At 49.3% G+C, this 20,249-nt stretch overlaps 2 protein-coding genes across 2 annotated transcripts; one reads left to right on the forward strand and one right to left on the reverse strand.

Moving 5' to 3' along the window:
- Positions 1-5,837: 5,837 nt before the first annotated feature.
- LOC125525707 (anthocyanidin 5,3-O-glucosyltransferase-like) lies at positions 5,838-8,004 on the forward strand. Its single transcript, XM_048690713.1, has one exon. The coding sequence runs from the start codon at positions 6,460-6,462 to the stop codon at positions 7,915-7,917; it is 1,458 nt and encodes a 485-aa protein (XP_048546670.1). The 5' UTR covers positions 5,838-6,459; the 3' UTR covers positions 7,918-8,004.
- Positions 8,005-8,168: 164 nt separating this feature from the next.
- Positions 8,169-16,796, reverse strand: LOC125525699 (respiratory burst oxidase homolog protein A-like). Its single transcript, XM_048690702.1, has 14 exons — positions 15,883-16,796; positions 15,638-15,797; positions 15,498-15,546; positions 14,683-14,796; positions 12,359-12,781; positions 10,900-11,283; positions 10,730-10,825; positions 10,539-10,654; positions 10,226-10,393; positions 9,989-10,148; positions 9,582-9,779; positions 9,371-9,499; positions 9,120-9,198; positions 8,169-8,921 (listed from the first exon to the last, which is right to left on the reverse strand). The coding sequence occupies exons 1-14, from the start codon at positions 16,580-16,582 to the stop codon at positions 8,812-8,814; spliced, it is 2,886 nt and encodes a 961-aa protein (XP_048546659.1). The 5' UTR covers positions 16,583-16,796; the 3' UTR covers positions 8,169-8,811.
- Between the last annotated feature and the right edge of the window lie 3,453 nt (positions 16,797-20,249).

The following is a 20,249-nucleotide window of genomic DNA, read 5'->3' on the forward strand; positions in this document are numbered from 1 at the left end:
AAGTTAATGATAATGATCAAGATACTTCTGATCAAGCTCCTACTGAAATTCGAAGGTCCACAAGGACACGTTCCGCACCAGAGTGGTACGGCAATCCTGTCTTGGAAATCATGTTGTTAGACAACGGTGAACCTTCGAACTATGAAGAAGCGATGGCGGGTCCGGATTCCGACAAATGGCTGGAAGCCATGAAATCCGAGATAGGATCCATGTATGAAAACGAAGTATGGACTTTGACTGACTTGCCCGTTGAACGGCGAGCCATAGAAAATAAATGGATCTTTAAGAAGAAGACAGACGCGGATGGTAATGTGACCATCTATAAAGCTCGACTTGTTGCTAAGGGTTATCGACAAGTTCAAGGGGTTGACTACGATGAGACTTTCTCACCGGTAGCGAAGCTAAAGTCCGTCCGAATCATGTTAGCAATTGCCGCATTCTACGATTATGAAATATGGCAAATGGACGTCAAAACGGCATTCCTTAATGGTTTCCTTAAGGAAGAATTGTATATGATGCAGCCGGAAGGTTTTGTCGATCCTAAGAATGCTGACAAGGTGTGCAAGCTCCAACGCTCGATTTATGGGCTGGTGCAAGCATCTCGGAGTTGGAACATTCGCTTTGATGAGATGATCAAAGCGTTTGGGTTTACGCAGACTTATGGAGAAGCCTGCGTTTACAAGAAAGTGAGTGGGAGCTCTGTAGCATTTCTCATACTATATGTAGATGACATACTTTTGATGGGAAATGATATAGAACTCTTGGACAGCATCAAGGCCTACTTGAATAAGAGTTTTTCAATGAAGGACCTTGGAGAAGCTGCTTATATATTAGGCATCAAGATCTATAGAGATAGATCAAGACGCCTCATAGGTCTTTCACAAAGCACATACCTTGATAAGATTTTGAAGAAGTTCAAAATGGATCAGTCCAAGAAAGGGTTCTTGCCTGTTTTGCAAGGTGTGAGATTGAGCTCGGCTCAATGCCCGACCACGGCAGAAGATATAGAAGAGATGAGTGTCATCCCCTATGCCTCAGCCATAGGTTCTATTATGTATGCCATGCTGTGTACCAGACCTGATTTAAACCTTGCCGTAAGTTTGGTAGGAAGGTACCAAAGTGATCCCGGCAAGGAACACTGGTCAGCGGTCAAGAATATCCTGAAGTACCTAAAAAGGACTAAGGAAATGTTTCTCGTTTATGGAGGTGACGAAGAGCTCGTCGTAAAGGGTTACGTCGACGCTAGCTTCGACACAGATCTGGATGACTCTAAGTCACAAACCGGATACGTGTATATGTTGAATGGTGGAGCAGTGAGCTGGTGCAGCTGCAAGCAGAGCGTCGTGGCGGGATCTACATGTGAAGCGGAGTACATGGCAGCCTCGGAGGCAGCACATGAAGCAATATGGGTGAAGGAGTTCATCACCGACCTAGGAGTCATACCCAATGCGTCGGGGCCAATCAAACTCTTTTGTGACAACACTGGAGCTATTGCACTTGCCAAGGAGCCCAGGTTTCACAAGAAGACAAGGCACATAAAGCGTCGCTTCAACTCCATTCGTGAAAATGTTCAAAATGGAGACATAGAGATTTGTAAAGTACATACGGACCTGAATATAGCAGATCCGTTGACTAAACCTCTCCCTAGGGCAAAACATGATCAACACCAGAATGCCATGGGTGTTCGATTCATCACAATGTAACTAGATTATTGACTCTAGTGCAAGTGGGAGACTGTTGGAAATATGCCCTAGAGGCAATAATAAAAGCATTATTATTATATTTCTTTGTTCATGATAATTGTCTTTATTCATGCTATAACTGTATTATCCGGAAATCGTAATACACGTGTGAATACATAGACCATAATATGTCCCTAGTAAGCCTCTAGTTGACTAGCTCGTTGATCAACAGATAGTCATGATTTCCTGGCTATGGACATTGGATGTCATTGATAACGGGATCACATCATTAGGAGAATGATGTGATGGACAAGACCCAATCCTAAGCATAGCACAAAGATCGTGTAGTCCGTTTGCTAGAGCTTTTCCAATGTCAAGTATCTTTTCCTTTGACCATGAGATCGTGTAACTCCCGGATACCGTAGGAGTGCTTTGGGTGTATCAAACGTCACAACGTAACTGGGTGACTATAAAGGTGCACTACAGGTATCTCCGAAAGTGTCTGTTGGGTTGACACGGATCGAGACTGGGATTTGTCACTCCATATAACGGAGAGGTATCACTGGGCCCACTCGGTAATACATCATCATTATGAGCTCAAGGTGACCAAGTGGTTGATCACGGGATCATGCATTGTGGTACGAGTAAAGTGACTTGCCGGTAACGAGATTGAACAAGGTATTGGGATACCGACGATCGAGTCTCGGGCAAGTAACATACCGATTGACAAAGGGAATTGTATACGGGGTTGATTAGTCCTCGACATCGTGGTTCATCCGATGAGATCATCGTGGAGCATGTGGGAGCCAACATGGGTATCCAGATCCCGCTGTTGGTTATTGAATGGAGAGTCGTCTCGGTCATGTCTGCTTGTCTCCCGAACCCGTAGGGTCTACACACTTAAGGATCGGTGACGCTAGGGTTGTGAAGATATGTATATGCAGTAACCCGAATGTTGTTCGGAGTCCCGGATGATATCCCGGACGTCACGAGGAGTTCCGGAATGGTCCGGAGGTAAAGAATTATATATAGGAAGTGCTGTTTCGGCCATCGGGACAAGTTTCGGGGTTATCGGTATTGTACCGGGACCACCGGAGGGGTCCCGGGGGCCCACCGGGTGGGGCCACCTGTCCCGGGGGGCCACATGGGCTGTAGGGGGTGCGCCTTGGCCTATATGGGCCAAGGGCACCAACCCCTATAGGCCCATGCGCCTAGGGTTTCCATGTGGAGGAGTCCCACTAGTGGAAGGCACCCCTGAGTGCCTTGGGGGGGAGGGAAACCTCCCCTGGCCGCCGCACCTAGGAGATTGGATCTCCTAGGCTGGCGCACCCCCCCTTGGCCCTCCTATATATAGTTGAGGAGAGGGAGGACTTCATACCTCAGCCTTTGGTGCTTCCCTCTCTCCCTGTTACGTCTCTCTCTCGTAGTATAGGCGAAGCCCTGCTACTGTGACGCCCTGCATCCACCACCACGCCATCGTGCTGCTGGATCTTCATCAACCTCTCTTCCCCCCTTGCTGGATCAAGAAAGGAGGAGACGTCATCCGTTTCGTACGTGTGTTGAACGCGGAGGCACCGTCCGTTCGGTGCTAAGATCATCGGTGACTTGGATCACGTCGTGTTCGACTACATCATCCCCGTTCTTTAAATGCTTCCGCTCGCGATCTACAAGGTACGTAGATGCATCTAATCACTCGTTGCTAGATGAACTCCTAGATGGATCTTGGTGAAACGAGTAGGAAAATTTTTGTTTTCTGCAACGTTCCCCAACAATTGTATCTGTAAGGTTTTACATTCACAGCTTTTGTTCCAGGTATGAGAAGTATCTGGTGGTCAAATTCTCTATGAGGAGGCAGGGTAGTAGGGGTATTGAACAGCTGTTTGTGTTGGTTGATCAGAGGTTGCACTGTCGGTGGTATGTCAGTTTCTGACATAGGTCTTTCTGCCATGTGGCAGAGATGAATAACTTGCTCAACTGCTCCAGTGTTCAGCAGTCCTTGCAAGTGTTTCCCAGAGATGGCCTTACACACATTGAGTTGATCTTTAACACCTTGAAGTGTAATTCTTATTCCTTGATATTTGAACCTCGTGATTTTTTTTCCTCCAATTCACCCACATGGGGCTCAGAGTTTCAAGCCACTGCATTCCTAGTATGATGTCATAAGTGCCTAGTGGTAAAACCTTAAGCTGAGTGTTGAACGTTTGACCCTGACAGAACCACTGTAAATTGGGCACTTGGGTAGTGCAGGGCAGAGTGCCCCCATTGGCAACAGTAACAGTTGCTGCAGGAATATCTTCTGTTGAACATTTTAGTTCCTTGGTCAAATCTGCTCTAATAAAATTAGTGGAACTCCCAGAATCTACCAGGATCAGCAGTTGGCGTTTCCCCACCATGCCCTGCAATTTGATACTTTCCTTAGAAGATGTTCCAGTAGCTGCTTGCACAGATAGTTTCATACAATCATCACTCTCCTTGTCAGTTGGTTCAGTTGGTTGATGTTCACTGTCAGAGTCACTAACAGCGGAATCTTGTGACTGCAGGGCATCCCATAGCTCTTCCATTACATGTAGCTGCACTTTACTGGGACATTTGTGACCTGGTCCATATTTTTCTCCACACTTGAAGCATTCTCCTCTTGCTCTGCGCTGCGCCCTGAGATTGTCCACTTTATCTGATACCCTTCATTGCTCTTGAGGTCTATTGTCAGCTGGTGACGACCCCATTAAACCCTGATGTATATATGGCTTGGAACTGAACCGTGGTTCCCATTTCTTGCTGTACTTTGAGGTGTCCTCTGCAAGTAGTGCCTCTTGTGTTTGTGCTAATGAGTAAGCTATATCGACTGAAGTTGGTTGCTGTAACTTGACACGTGCTCGAATGGATGGTTTTAGCCCTTGTACAAAGCGATGGATGAAAAATGTTTCATCGTAGGCGTGATTGTACACCAGCAGCTTGTGCATCTGTTCCTCAAACACATGGGCATATTCATCCACAGTTTCTGTCTGCTTCAAGGCGAAGAACACATCAATGGCCCTCGTGTATTTGTTTCTGTTAAACTTTGCAAACACTGCTACACATAACGCTGCCCAACTGTCGATCGTGTGCATGGCTTCGTATGTCTAAAGCCAGAGAGCTGCATTGCCTACGAAGTGCATTGTGGCAAAGTCGACCCATGGTTCCTGTTGGACCTTATACATGCGAAAATACTTTTCACATTGCTGCTTCCACCATTTGGGGTCCTCCCCATCAAACTTGGGAAAATCAGAGTGAGGAATCCGTGGTTTGTATTGACTGTGATGTGCGCGGTGAGTATGAACTGGTTTGAATCCTCATCAGAGAAAACTTCAGCAGTATGGAACATGGACTGATTTTGCTCACCTCGTATTGCTGACTGTCGATTCTGACGAAGCCCTCTGTGCTCTGCAGTCGGAGGTACCTGGAGACTGCTCTGCCCTTCCGCACGAAGTGGAGGGAGGCGCTGCTGCGGCTGTGGCTGCTCTGGTCCTGATGGAGGTGCGTGCTCGAGTTGATCCACACGGCGCACGACACCGTCCAGTGCCTGCTTCATCTCGGCCATCGTTGTATCCAGCGAGGTGTTGGCGATGAGAACACGGCCGAGAGTCGCCTCCGTGCGCCCCAGCGAAGCGGTGGTCGTCTGCGCCAGCGCATCGAAGGCTTTGGCGGACGAGGCGACGTACTTGTCAAGCGAGTCCTGGAGCTCGCGTTCCGCCGTGGCCTTCCCGGCATCGGAGACCGCCTTGCTCTGCTGGATCGTGGCCTGCACCAGCTGATGCAGATCCGCCAGGGAGAGCTCTGTTGCTGCCATGCGAGCGGAGATCGTCGGTTTGTTGGATCGCGCCGTGGGATCCGATCGAATTACTCAACCAAACGCAGGTACACCGAGGTGTTTTGCGCGGAATCACCCGAGGGGATCCGCACCCTTGCCTGGAATTAGGAGCTGATCGATGGATTGATCGCGAGATCTGGATGAAAATTTTGGGGAAGAACAGGGGAAGCGGATCGATACAAGGCTCTGAATACCAGATGCTACAGAATCGCAGCAACTCCTTGCGTCACGCCAGGATGTGGTAACGAAAGGCAGACGAGAATTGCGTGGGGAGGAAGAAGGAGCACAGAGAAAGGATTGTATTCCAGAGAATAATGTTTACAATTGCCAGTTGTCTTTCCTCCCTCCACACGCTAGCTATATAACGGATCTATTACAGACCACATCGGGCCAGCCCAACGGCCATTCACACACTTAGGGTACGGCAAGGCCCAGCTCGTTGCAAATCAACACCACTTGTATTGACTTTTAGTGCCACATCAACGCTTACAAGCGGGTCCAACCACTCAGGATCGCGTTTAAAATGAACCGACCGTCCGTCCCACTAGTGTTTTTTGATAAAATTTACGCCCACCTTGGTGATGATCTGTAACCATCACTCAATGTGACGGTATTTGAAAGCCTTTGTTTTTAGGATCGATATTTGAATTTTGAAAGCCCTAACCCTAAATGTTGTGGGGTCCAACTAAAAAAAAAGTTGTGGTTTTACTCTGCTCACTCCAAAATATCCCGTCTCGTCTCTTGGAAATTTGCAGCCACCGGAATACAAGTTTCAGACCGCGTGCCGCCCGCCGCAAGACTCTGTTAGTTAGTTTAGTACAATCGGCGAACCTATTCTCGGTTCAAAAACACAATCTTGGATGGTGAAGATTTAAAGAGGGTTTACTGTTAGTATCTCACCGCGAATACCGATCGTGTCATCTGGCATACATGGAATCTGCACGGCGGCGTCCGGCCATGGGGGACACGGTGGTGCTCAACCCCGGGCTCGGCGTGGGCCACCTGGTGCCCATGGTGGAGCTGGCCAGGCCCTTCCTGCGCGGCGGCCTCGCCGTCACCGTCATCGTCAACGTCCCGCCGGGCAAGGCCACGGACACCTCGGCCGCCGTCGCGCGCGCCGCGGCGGCCAACCCGTCCGTCCGCTTCCACGTGCTGCCCACGCCGCCGGACGCCGACGCCGACGCGGTGGCCCCGGACGCCGCCGAGGCGCCCAACCCCTTCGTCCTCCTGCGCCGCATGAACGCGCCGCTCCGTGACTACCTCTGCTCGGTGCTGCCCTCCGTGCGCGCCCTCGTCCTCGACATGTTCTGCTTCTGCGCGGACGCCGTCGACGTCGCCGCCGACCTCGGCGTGCCGGTCTACGTCTTCTACACCGGCAGCGCCAGCAGCCTCGCGGTCAACCTCTACCTCCCGCGCATGCAGGCCCAGATCGGCGACGCCAACCTCGGCGAGATCGGCGACGCGCCGCTCTCCTTCCCCGGGAACCGCCCCTTCAAGCCCACCGACCTCCCCGGGCTCGCGCTCGACCGCCACAACGAGGTGTACAAGAGCTTCCTGCACGCGTTCCAGCGGATCCCGGAGTCCCGGGGCATCGTCATCAACACGTTCGAGTGGCTGGAGGGCAGGGCGCTGCGCGCGCTCCGGGACGGCGCGTGCGTCCCCGGCCGCGCCACGCCGCCGGTGTACTGCGTCGGGCCCATGATCTCAGCCGGCGGCGGTGGCGGTGGCGGTGAAGAGAAGAAGCACGAGTGCCTGGCGTGGCTGGACGCGCAGCCGGAGAAGAGCGTCGTGTTCCTCTGCTTCGGGAGCATGGGCACCTTCCCCAAGACGCAGCTGGAGGAGATCGCCGACGGGATGGAGCGGTCCGGGCAGAGATTCCTGTGGGTGGTGCAGAGCCCGCGCAGCGCGGACGGCGGGCCGGACCTGCTCGCGGACGCGCTCGCCGAGCCGGACCTCGCCGCGCTGCTGCCGGAGGGGTTCCTGGAGCGGACCGGCGGCCGCGGCCTGGTCGTCAAGTCGTGGGCGCCGCAGGCGGACGTGCTGCGCCACCGCGCGACGGGCGCCTTCGTGACGCACTGCGGGTGGAACTCGACGCTGGAGGCGATCGTGGCGGGCCAGCCGCTCATCTGCTGGCCGCTGTACGCGGAGCAGAGGCAGAACAAGGTGTTCGTGGTGGAGGAGATGGGCGCCGGCGTGGAGATGGCCGGGTACGACGGGGAGGTGGTGGCGGCGGCGGAGGTGGAGGCCAAGGTGCGGTGGGTGATGGAGTCCAAGGGCGGGGAGGCGCTGCGGGAGCGAGCCATGGCGGCCAAGGAGAAGGCGCTCGAGGCGCTGCAGGAAGGTGGAGCATCCCGGACGGCGTTTGCTGAGTTTCTTAGAGATCTTTAGAGCCTGTTTAGAACATAGATTATCGTCGTGTTACAGTTTTGTCGAATCATATCACGTGAAATGAAAAAACCAGAACTTAGATTATCATCGTCGATGAATTCTGACGGCGACGACGGCGATGCCATTGTCGTGGCGGAGGAAGAACTTGACCCCTTCTCAATTATGATCATATTCCACACATCAACAGCAACATATACACACACAGAAGTCCAAACAAAAACGAGCAACGGTCTCAACATCACACAGCCCCATGAAAAAGAATGCATGTTATCCTATGGTGGCACAAGAAACAACACAAGCTCGAATGTAGTCCATTCATGTCCTCAATCCGGACCCAATCACTACCAGCCTAAACTTTACATACAAAGAGAAGAAAAGAATCAAACTGTACTGTACTCTCCCTGCCTGTGTTTCCGTCTGTGTATAATTACAATGTGAGAACAAACAAACTTGTGGCCTGACAACTCAGCTACAAGCAAATATACACAGTTACTTAGCCTTGTGCCTCTGGTGGCCTTCCCTATTGTCCTACATCACATCACCCAGCATGTAGTCAAAACCATAAACCATATTCAGGAGATCAGCGTCTTTGTGTCGACTCCGCATCCGCATATAGGAGATTTTACAGAGGGGCTGCCCTGGCCGGCGCGACCGTAATATATACTTCTGAATCCATGATTGATGTGTAATGTATGTACTACCAGCTGATCCCCAGCTTCCTTTCTCGAGTATCTTAAGCAAAGCAGTGTGCATTGCCTAACTGGCGACCGGTGCACCGAGAAAGCACTAGGTGATTCTTTCCCTTGCTCTCCAAAGTCAGGCGCGCAACAAGCAAAGACGACATACATACAACACAATCCTGTGCTAATTTCCTATTGCGCGGTTTACCTGGTTTCAGAAATGTTCCTTGTGGAATTCGAATTTTGTCGTGCATTTGCCATTGAACTCATGGCAAAGGTTGCTTAGTTCCTGCGCCAGAACTGGAGCTCCGCAATAGAACACTCCTGCAAGCAACAGTAGCAGTTACCTTCTTTGCAATGATCGGATTATATAAGTTCATACCCAAATTACTTGGACAGCCAGAACTGTGCTATTTATGTTGTTGTATTGCATCTTGCCTGAAGTATAACTAAAACGTGGTGATGGGTAGGAGTATTTCGCAGCTAAAAGCATGAAAAGGCAAGCTTTAATTAGTATCTTACCTATCTTGGCATAAGGATGTTTGGAGGCTACCTTAGACAGCACCCTCTTAAAATTTGGTCTTGCAAAATGTGTCCGCACCTGCGAAATCAGTATATCAGTAAATAGCGAGCACATAAAATTAACTCAACAGGCATGCTAACATGTTTCTTTTCCACATCTCACTCTAATAATATAGCAAAATTCAAACATTAATACTGCTAATACTAAGACTGGCATGAGGCCAATTGGTATGTCATAACTTGCAACTTACTCGAGTTCCAGACACTACATCGACGCCGTTTTTGGCATGGTTGAGAGCTTGCAGCATTGTGATGAGTGCTGACCGGGCATCCCCTTCCTCATAAACACTTGTGAGATAGTTGTGCATCTCAATGATATTCTAGTATTGAAGAAAGACAGTTGTAAGAACTAAATTGCGAGCAAACAGTGTGTCACTTGAAAAAAGTGTAGCTGATAGTTACCCTTTGATCTAGTTCAGCAATCTCATTCATGATTCCTTTAAACCAATCAAAAGAGCCTTGTTCGCGTGTAACCCAATAAAAGTAAGCATTTGTTGTCTTAAAAACCCTCTTTGGTTTTGACGTAATCCTCATAAGGGTGTCAAGGTCAACAGATGCCTTACTGGGTCCAATTGGTGGGTAAAGATCAGTTGAGGCTTCCTGCAAATATAGGTTGATGAGTTAATTAATTAGACTAGTTTTTCATAGTTTTGGCAAAATGTAGCACAAATAGAAGGATAAATAAATCACTGAATATTGTAGTTCTTCATGCGGTTAGGGCATAAGGAATATGATATAGATTGCAGTCTAGTCTGTCAAGAATCAATAGTAGTTCTAATTGTAGTAGGGTACATGGAAAATTCGCTTACATCCTCTTCCTCCATTTTGATGATGTTGTTAATCAGATCTTTCAATATGCTGATGAAAGGAGTTGCACCAATTCCTAACCCAACAAGTAGTAAAACATCATACTTGCTATAGTCTTGCGCAGGAGAACCATACGGTCCATCAATCAAAAGTTTTGGGAAACTGCATTTTGAAAATAATTATCAAGATCCCGATTGCACAAACATATTATTGCCTCTGAATAAGAAGGATAGCCATACGTTTTTTTGGTGTTCTCGTCTGCTCTAAGGAGGCCACTTTTCCCATTCATAGGTGGCTCACAGGCTGCGGAGAATACACGCTTGAGCTCTCGTGTCCAGTCACCAAGTTGTCGGACATGGATACTGAGAAACTCATCCCCGGGTGCTGAAGTTATCGAGAAGGGATGCCTGAAAAGGGTAAGAGTATTTGAGATTGAATGAAGTGCAATGCATACTTATTCTACAAATAAACTGTACATAAACATACTAAATAGTGTAAAAGCGGGTTTTTTTTGCTCCAATTGTAGTTTATTTACAATTAAGAGGCATGTACCATTCAAATGGTGAAACATCTGGACATTGAACAAACATATACTGCCCACTCTTGTAACGGAATGTCGGTGGCTTAGACATTTGCAATGTCAAAACATTACCAGGATATATGGCCACCTGCAAAGCAAGTGTATGTGTCAGCGTACCAGACATGGAAATAGAACTCAAATTTCAAATTTTATGTGGGTTGACCTTCAATATCCGGACAGAGTAACTGCCAGACCTGAAGAACCTCAGAGTCCTCTCCCCTACATATAACCCAACAGGGACTGCAAGATACATCCATGTCTGCAAAAGAGATTAGGCGCTTACAAAATTATTCAGGTAAAGAGAGTAAAGGAGAAGGAAAGATATAAACTAACCGTTCTTTTGTACCAATCCAGGATAAGGTATAGACGCTCTCCATGAATAACAAGTGATATGTATACAATGATGAACAGATGATGAGAGTACCAGAAGGCATTGAAGCCAGTTAGCTTGTCAAATGGCTTGGGAAGCTTCACCAGGCTACGACGGAACCACCTGGTTGCTAGAGTAAAAGCAATGAGCATGCAGACAACCATAATAACTCCTGTTACACCCTCCACTCCTCTGACTAACGCCAAATATGTTGGCTTGGTCTCCCCGAAGTACTTGCGCAGTGGACCATACGTCTCATCTGAGGAATCTATAAGCCGTGGAAAATCACATGCAAGATGGTTTCCTGCATGAAGGATAACACCAACCACAATTGCCGCCGCAATAGTCTGCCATGGCAACACAAAATGTTCAGTGTTAGCTGTAACCATTATAACATTATGTGTAAAATTAGCCTAGAGTGCGAATTGTAAGTTGATAACAGACACATTAGGCACAACTAATGATCACATTATATACCTGGATTGTTTCTGTTTATTAAATTATTTTCATTTTGTGCGTTCAAATGAAAATGAGCTGGACCACAGCTTGTCCTTGTATTAGTTAGCTGATGAGAAGAGCTTCGGATGAGCCGGCTTTACAGACCAACTATTACTGTCAGCTGACAGCTGCATTCTAATCATGGCCCATCCGACTTCTGTATGGTACCAGGTTTCAGCTTCTCTCATCCTCTTAATTTAGGTGGGTACAGAGCTTATATACTACTCCTTCCGTTCCAAAATAAGTGTCATGGTATTGCTTCAATTTTGAACTAAAACCACAACAATTATTTTGGAACGGAGGGAGTATATGTGACCAAAGGTTGTTTCTTTAACACTCATATAAAAGCATGCCTTCAGGATCTGAGCTTGCATGACTAGCTTGTGTAAGTCAAATACTGCTGATGGAAAACAATGACTATCACATAGCTTAATTTAAAAACAAAACATAAGATAACAGGAGCCAATAAAAAGATTTTAAACAGCAACCAGGCAAAATATGATTGTTACTTCAAGTTCACAACCCATTTTCTAACTGCGCCAATTATCGGGACGTCAGAGAAAGCTTTCAGACAGAAAGTATGGGGGAGTCGTCTATTAACTAAGCTCTATTATGTCCCCTCCATAGTGTTGGGCACATGTGATGTCAGACCCACATGTAGGAACCATCAACCATGCGAAGGACCATGTATTTAACCAAATTTTGTTGCATCACATGTATTCAGATCAATCACTGCGGTCTACAGAAACTAGGTACAGATAACGAAAGTGTGGAGAGATATCTTTTCCAACACATACAAAAATATATCCTGGGCCTGTTCAGAACACAGGAATTCTGCAGGAAATTTATTGGACGGTTGGACATGGATTAATTTCGCAGAAATCAACAAACAATAACAAAAGCAATGAGGGTCTAATGTCTAACCTTATGGAAGTTGATGTTGTCATCGAACGGTAATGCCCGTGCAGCTCTTGTATTACGCAGCCAAGTAATGGTGTTGCGGCATACAGGTAGGAGGATGAGTGCCATGTTCAGCTTAAGGGTCTCAGCAGCCCCCTTTGCAATTGTTACACAGTAGCCCATCACACTAAATACGTACCGGTTGCGGTACTGGATAAATTTCCAAATGAACAATCCAACCATTATCCCAATCCACAGTGCAAGTACCCAGAGGCGTTTCCAATTGTCCTCCAGATAATAGCTTAATTTGCTGCTCATTTTTCGGATTGGGCTCTTATGCCTTAGGCCAGCAAGGTTCTGGCTCAGTGCCTGGCTTGTGTAGCTCAACGCCTGGCTATAGTTCACGTATGTATCCTTCTGCAATAGCAACGTCTCCAACTGCCAAAGCTGCAACGACAATCACAAACAGTGTTTTTAACGTGTCCCAACATTAAGTAGAATATGGCCTCAAGAAACACTGGCACATTTTTCTACAATATTTGCTGGTAATATGTCCCATCAATTTGGCCTATCCACAAACCAAACAATTATAAAAATTATAAAAATTTAAAGTATAACCAAATGATCTTATGATATATCACTTCAATGTGTGAACATTTCAATTTTAAAAGCACAGAACACACTTTTATCCAACTACCATAATTTTATCGGTTAATTAACTGTAGTGGAGTTAACAATGAAAGGCCATTTTGTTGTCTAACTAAAACAGCATATGACCCAATCAACAGTCGGAAAATAAAATCCATAGTTATACTGATCACGAAATACACGGCAGGTTAACGGTGCACATCAGTCTGAGAACCGAAAGTCAAACAGCCCACCAAACTGTAGAAGGCCCCACAAGATTATGATTGTATCTGGTGGCACACATGGCTCCCATATGAGTGCACCATACCTGCTAAATCTTGGGGAACATGCATGCAATAACTCCATCCTAAGAAAGAGGGGCATCGTATTGAATATCCACCTGTACAAGTGCTACACTTCGACAGTCTCCCAAACAAACACAGCCTAGCAAAGACTCGTACACACATAAGAAATAAAAATGGAACTAAAGCATTGCATATAGGGTATAGCACAGAAGTGAGGCTGCTGCAGTATTTGATGTGGATATAATTACTTTGTCCACTAAATAAGACAAATAAGACTTGGCGCCTAATGAAAGGTCAAAAGTAATTGTAACCCTGGCGATACCAGAACAACAATTCTACAACATATGATACTGGGCACTGAGCCCTGTATTTGATTAGGGTAATGTGCCGTCGCTGTCTCACAATTGCAACATCAGGCGGGACGGTGGATATAATTTGACTATGAAAAGTTCTACCCAAATATAACTTGCTTGAGAGGAGAAAATGAGGCAGCAAAGGCTCCTGCAAGCAACAGCCTCTATTCTTGATAGGATTAAAAAAAATCTGTAAGATTTCAGTGTGGATGGCAAAGATAAACTACATCTTTCTTGCTAGAATTCAGCAACATACAGTCAGATGTGCAATGTGGAAAATCTCATTTGAAGAAGGCAAATTATGAGAAGATTCAGACTGAACTACACTTGATATTCTGCTATACAGGTGCTCACCAGCTTGAAGCACAGGTGGTCGTCAAGGGAAGCATGCTCAGAATTCTTTGTTAATATTCTATTTTGGTTGTGTCAATTTTCAGCATAAACGTGTCAATCACCACAACATTTTTACTGCATCTACTAGGTTGATGTTGCTTAAAGAGGAAGCTCCTTCTTCAGCGAACCAACATATATGACTTGCAAGTACAGTTATTAATGATGTCTCTTTTCTGAAGACCTAAGGGCTCCAAGCCCATGGTTTCCTTTATTACGAATAACTGCAATTTTGCATATGTTTGGAATGTAGCTAGAGCTCCAGAAAGTGAACCGATAGCAAAGCATTGACCATTGAGAGACACACGACGGGAACTTGTATCCCAGACTGGCCAACAAGTAAGATGATTATTGGTTCAACCTTTGGGTATGTTAAAACAGATATGTGGAGGATAGAAGTAGAAACAAAAATAGAATGGTAGTATCTAGGATATTTGCTGGAGGAGATCAGTGGCAGGCTGGCAGCATTTGACTCACAGGAAGAAAAATAAACGGACCTTTGTTTTTCAGTAGTACACCCAAGATTTGGAGGAAACCAGAGGATAGTGATGGAATAGACGGAACTTTGTTTTTCAGTAGCAATATAGTAATAGTGTTGTTGTCTTGAGAAGCAAAATTTCAAGGAAACCAGAGGATAGCGACGGGAAGCCAGAAGGAATCTATAGTTTTATACCTCAATGTAGCCGAGGCCTTCGGGGTCTAGCTCCTCCATGATCAGCGCGGCGTATTCCTCTGCTTGCTCCTTAAGCCTCGCCAGCTTATTCGCGGACGCGCTTAGCATGATGATCTGGAAACACAAAGCAAATTGCCACCTTTAATCATCAGGATTCAGGAACCATCCTTTTCACAGCTTGGAAAAAGGCACGATGAACAAACAACACAACCTGGCTGGGCCCTTTACACAATGTCACCATCACAACAACGGAGACAATAGATTAGATCAAATCTGTAATTAAAAAGTCCCCCCTGTTGAACGGATTACAATAGCTGGCCAGCCTGACGGGAACGCCCCCCCACCAACTACTGTTGCGTTCGATCTGGCCTTCCCTTCACGACTGACTTCCATCGCCATCCGTGGTAAATTTACGTAACCTCTTCCTCCCGTCCCGTGTTTCTAGAACGAAAAAAGCTCATGTGGAAAGAGATTGGTGCGTGGGCGCCGGCCACTGCCAGGGATGATGGTTTCTTCCCCCGCCGGTCTCGCTGGGGGTGGGGGGCCTTGATTAGTCGGCAATGTTTCCCAATCCACACATACGGTTCTCATGCGTGAATCCTGGAGCGCAAGCTTGCAGACAACCAGCAGACAAGGACATGGCGAGAATGGACGGCCCAATCATGAAAATATACTGGTCCGAATATTCTACCACTACCAAAATGGAAGAATTTGTACTGTCGCAGCGGCAGAAATGCCGAGCGCGACCGGGGTGAAAAGGGAAGGAAATACTACGTATGAAGAACAGCAGCAGTGGTAAGTAGTAGTGGTGGTACCTCTTTCACCTCCGCCTCCGTGATGTGGCCGTCGGCGTCCTTGTCCACCCTGCGATTGGATTGAACCGTACCACGTTAACGGAGCAAAAATGGTGCGCAGAATGATTTAGCTGTTGGTTGGGGATTGTGGGGGTTGTTACATGTCGAAGAAGATCTGGAGGCGCGAGTCAAAGCTGTTGTCGGTGATCTGCGACCAGATCTCGCGCAGCTCCTCCCTGTTGATGTGGTCCGACTGCATCTGCCGCCGCCGGCACAGCGTGTCGAAGAGCTCCATGGCGAACTCCTTGGACTCCATCATCCCTGCAACCAAATGCGGCTAGGGATTAGGGGAGCGATTGTTCGGTTGTTGGGTGGAGTGAGATTGGAGGTGGGCAACCAAGCTGACCTATGCATTGCGGGAAGTCGGCGCGGGAGAGGCGGCCGTCGAGGGCGAGGCGGTCGAAGTTGCGCTGGACCTCGATCCAGGCGTTGTTGCTGGCCTTGGCGTTGCCGCTGATGAAGCGGAGGCCCTTGATGGCGCGCTGCGCGGTGGACTTGGTGCGGTCGAGCTGCGCGCGCTGGCGGCGCTCGGCGCGGGCGGCGAGGGCGGACTCGATGCCCGACGGCGGGTGCGCCGGGGGCTCGGCGAGGGCGGCGCGGCTCTGGGTGCGCGTGAAGCGCTTGGTGAGGTCCTGCGAGATTTGCTTGGCGCGGGACACCCCGGCCTTGAGCTCCTGCGAGAACTGCAGCAGCCGGTGCGACGAGGTCCGCCGGATCGCCGGCGACCGCGACCGCGACGGCCCCGCCCCGGCCCCCGGCGGCGGCGTCGGCTCCGCGCCCCACCCCATCACCGACGGCGACGCCCCCGACGAGGCGTTGGCGCTGGCGTTTGCGGCGGCGGCCGGCTCGACGCTGCGCAGCACAATGGTGTCGTCCTCCTGCAGGTCGAGCGTGACCTCGACGAGCTCCTCGCCGTCGTCGGAGCTGCGGTCGGAGCCGCGCGGCGAGGAGCCGGTGCTGAGCGAGCGCGGCGTGGTGGCGCCCGACCCGCCCCACCGCGCCCGGCCCGGGGCCCCCAGGCCCCCGCCGCCGCCGACCCCCCGCATCTTCCCTTGGGCAGAGCAGTCCGTCCACCCGACACGGCCGCGCTGCGACCCACCAAACTGGGTTGACGATTTTGGGGAAGGGGTGGGAGCGAGGCGAGGGGTGATATAGCTCACGCAACAGTCCAACCAAGGCGACCTAATGCTACGCGCTCCAGTACTACTCACTGGCTGGCTCGCTTCGCTAAGCGTAGCCTAAAGCTTCGTGCTCACCAGCCAGGCTTTACCGTCCCACCGCGCGTGTGGACGGGGGCTGCGGCGAGTCCGGGCCGGGGAAAAGGAGCAGACATGAATATCCCGGCCGTAAAAGATCGGTTAACGACACAGCCAGGCTAGCCGCGCCGATCTCCAGGAAATACGAGAGCGCGACCCGACTCCCGGCGCTGCTGACCAGCACCACGCAGCGGTAACGAGTCGTAGTAGCAGCTGAGGTTTCACTTTCACGCCGTGGTAAGTAAAGCTGGTCAAGGCGGAGACCCGACGGTGCGACGTGGCCGCGTGAACCGCTCGTGGCCATGCATTGCGTGTCCCCGCGCGCGCCGTCACGCCGCGTATCGTCGAGCGGCACCTCGCGCCGTGGCGTGCGACCGCGACGCTCTCGTTTCATTTTCGTTGCGTGCCCCGGCGGCGACTTGAGCGAGCGAGCTGGTTGCCGGTCGGTTGGGTGAGTCTGAGTGGGCGGGGAGCGCGCGCACCTACGGGTTCGAGGACGGTGGGGTGGCGCATCGCATGCGCTGCCTGCCAGGATAGAACCGATGGATAGAGAGCAGGCCATGATGAGGGCGAACATGGGGGCGAGCTGAGCAGCGGCTTTGGTGGCCACGATTGTCGCCGCGGTCTCCAGCACCGGATCATTGGCTTTGCCTCCGCCAAAACATTCCTGGCCCCCAGCGAGGTCTCGCTCTCTCTGTGCGTGCACTACGTACGTACGCGGTGACGGCACCATATGGTTTCCTGAGGGATATGTGGTGCTTTGCTCGCTCTCAGACGCTCCCGGGAACAAAAGCTGCGGCCGACGACCACCACGGCTGGCCGGTGAAGTGGTGAGTGAGTGATCCACGGAAAACCATGCAGGCCTATGAACACAATCGCAACAATGCGGCCGGGCTTAATTGTATTTACAGCGTGTTTTGGTGGGATAACGAGCTAGTATTATGTAAGTGAGTACTAATAAGTAAGGGCATCTCCAACGCTGGCTCCAAAACCGAGCACCGCATCCGTCTAGCACAGGCACTGATATGTGGCACTCGGGACGCCAGAGTAGGTTCCTCGTCACGCGCGCTAGTTCAATGAAGATATGCGGGTAGATGGATGTCGTTTAATGCAAAGAGAAGGCGTGCAACAAGCGACGCTCTCGGCAGGCGAGCCACTTCAATGTCGACTCTAGTGACCTGTCGCGTCTGCTCTTGGCCGGAATGAACGCGGAGCTAACGCTCTGACGAAAGCGTGCGGACGAGGGAGAGGGGTTTTGGGTGGTTGCGTGGCAGCAGTCCAGGCTCCTACAGATAAAATGCTGCTGAGAATGTGTTTCTTTTGCGGGGAAATGCTGAAAGTACAACTCAATGTTGTTGAAAAAGCAAATGAGTTGTTGGAGGTACGAGCAACTTTACCATGAAGCCGTAGTGGTCCAGTCGCCATACAAACTATCAATGTGGTGATTTTGATCCAAAATGACACTCTAACAGAGTGATCATATGCCTTCGAGTCGGCATAGTTTATGGAGCTCGCTTCAAAACAGAGCTCATAGACTCCATATTTGGAGGTTGTGGAGGTCCCGTTTGGAGCTCGCTCAAATCAACAGTCAGTGTGGGAATCAAGTTTCAGCTTCTTTCTCATCACGCCATGTGCAAGATTTGAAGCAGTCCGGCCTTTCACACACCAACGGGGACGAGCATGACGGTGCCATAACCTCGAGGTATAGATATGGAGGACAGAAGAAGCCTAACGACAATAGGGCGCTTGTGGTGACGACGCCATGGTATCCTGGAGAATAAAAGAGTAACTCCAGCGCGGACCGCCAAATCTCTTGCAAATGTTCGGACCTGCAGGTCTCGACATTTTTAGCCATTCAACACGGAGCATAAAAAATGTCCGGACCTGTCCGAACATCCGAATGGATCCTCCAAAGCCCTTGGAGAGGTTCATGGTCCCTCCAGACCCGGATCCTCCTATGCGATTGGTCGTGGCCGTGGGACGGCAAGGCCGATGAATGAAGGTGAGGGAGAAGAAAAAGGCGGAGACGGAGAAAGTCCTACAAAGAAGGTGACCGCATCACCCAAGCAATAGTCGTCTCATCCTGTCCCATGACATCACGTCCCTCCGATATTGAACATGTGCGGAGTTTGGGACGTGGCGCGGGTGGCGGGGTTGGTTTCTTGGACGCCACACCGATTCAATGTTGTCCAGTGATGGGTCACATCCGCTCTAACCGGCATGAATGTGCTGCTCTGGACCGGCATAAATGCAGTGCAAAAAGCAGAGGAGCGTTCACGCGAGAGAGGACATGCGCACGGGCAATGTTTTTGGGTGAGACCAATGTATCAGACGCGTATGTGGCGGCTCCCCGAACACCCGCAAAGCTCCCTTGGTTTGCGAGATTTTGGACAATCAAACGCGTACACGAACAGATGAGTATCGTGTTGGATGGTAAAATGGATGCGAACAGCTTGGTCCGACGTTTACGAGTAATTTGAGGGAGAGTGTGAACACTGAACCACTTGAAACGAGTGGTTAGGAAAACAATCAACGACGTAGTACAAGAACACTGAAACAACACGGGAGCAAAGAAAAACCATGCATGTGTGTGTGTTCTTTTTTTGAGGGAACCATGCATGTGTTTTTTGTTTTCTCTGTCCACGGCTCTTGCTGTCCATTTGTGCGGGAAAATAGATGGCGATTGGATTGAAACAAATGAGACTTTTCCTACTGTTTTTTCCTTTCAAAAATAAATATAAATACATGATCACAGGAGCCAGAAGAGCCTAATCACAGGCGTACTTTCTCTGGCTCTTGATCCTTCTGCCCGTGCGGAGTGACTGCGACGGAGAAAAAAAGCGAGGAGATTTGTGTGCCAAGACACGGGAAATCTGAGTTGTTAGCACCTTGTGATCTGCCGATTCGACGAGGAAATGTTCAACGAGCTCCCCATGACTAGGCTCTGCCAGCTCATGAACCATATACGTGCGTCAAAATAAAGATGGTGTTCGTACGCCACCAGCATCGCTCAAGATTCTCCAGAAAAATAAACATGGCAGTTGGGCATTGACATTTTGACAAGCACGGTCAATGCATCCCCATGTCAAATCCTCTCTGCTTTATCAAAGCTAGTAGGACAAATTCTAGCTAGCTAACAGAGACGCACGTTGGCGGATCGCCATGTCAAATCCTCTTCGCGTCTCTTTGCAATAAAGTTCTACCCCTTTGTCTCATAATATAAGACATTTTCTGAAAACTTGACAGAGGAAGTAATGACCTGGTTCTTGCGACTGAAAAGACAGTAAAGCCAGGGTGGATGTTTTCAGAGGAGCAAACTAGTACTCCCTGATTTAAACGATCTTATATTTCTTTATTTACAGAGGGAGTAAGTAATACTTCTTCTGTCTCAAAGTAAGTGTCTCAGTTTTAGTACAAAGTTAAGATAGTTATTTTGGGACGTAGAAAGTATCAAACT

Source organism: Triticum urartu, chromosome 1 (genome assembly GCF_003073215.2).
Source record: "Triticum urartu cultivar G1812 chromosome 1, Tu2.1, whole genome shotgun sequence".
NCBI classification, from domain to species: Eukaryota; Viridiplantae; Streptophyta; class Magnoliopsida; order Poales; family Poaceae; genus Triticum; species Triticum urartu.

What these genes read in the sequence shown, in the direction of transcription:
- LOC125525699 (XM_048690702.1), bottom strand. Translation starts at nt 16,582, where the DNA reads ATGCGGGGGGTCGGCGGCGGCGGGGGCCTGGGGGCCCCGGGCCGGGCG. An exon ending in CTCCAGATCTTCTTCGACAT is followed by an intron (nt 15,547 to 15,637) that starts GTAACAACCCCC and finishes ATCCAATCGCAG; the next exon opens with GGTGGACAAGGACGCCGACG. An exon ending in ACATCCTTATGCCAAGATAG is followed by an intron (nt 8,922 to 9,119) that starts GTAAGATACTAA and finishes TGTTGCTTGCAG; the next exon opens with GAGTGTTCTATTGCGGAGCT.
- LOC125525707 (XM_048690713.1), top strand. Translation starts at nt 6,460, where the DNA reads ATGGAATCTGCACGGCGGCGTCCGGCCATGGGGGACACGGTGGTGCTC.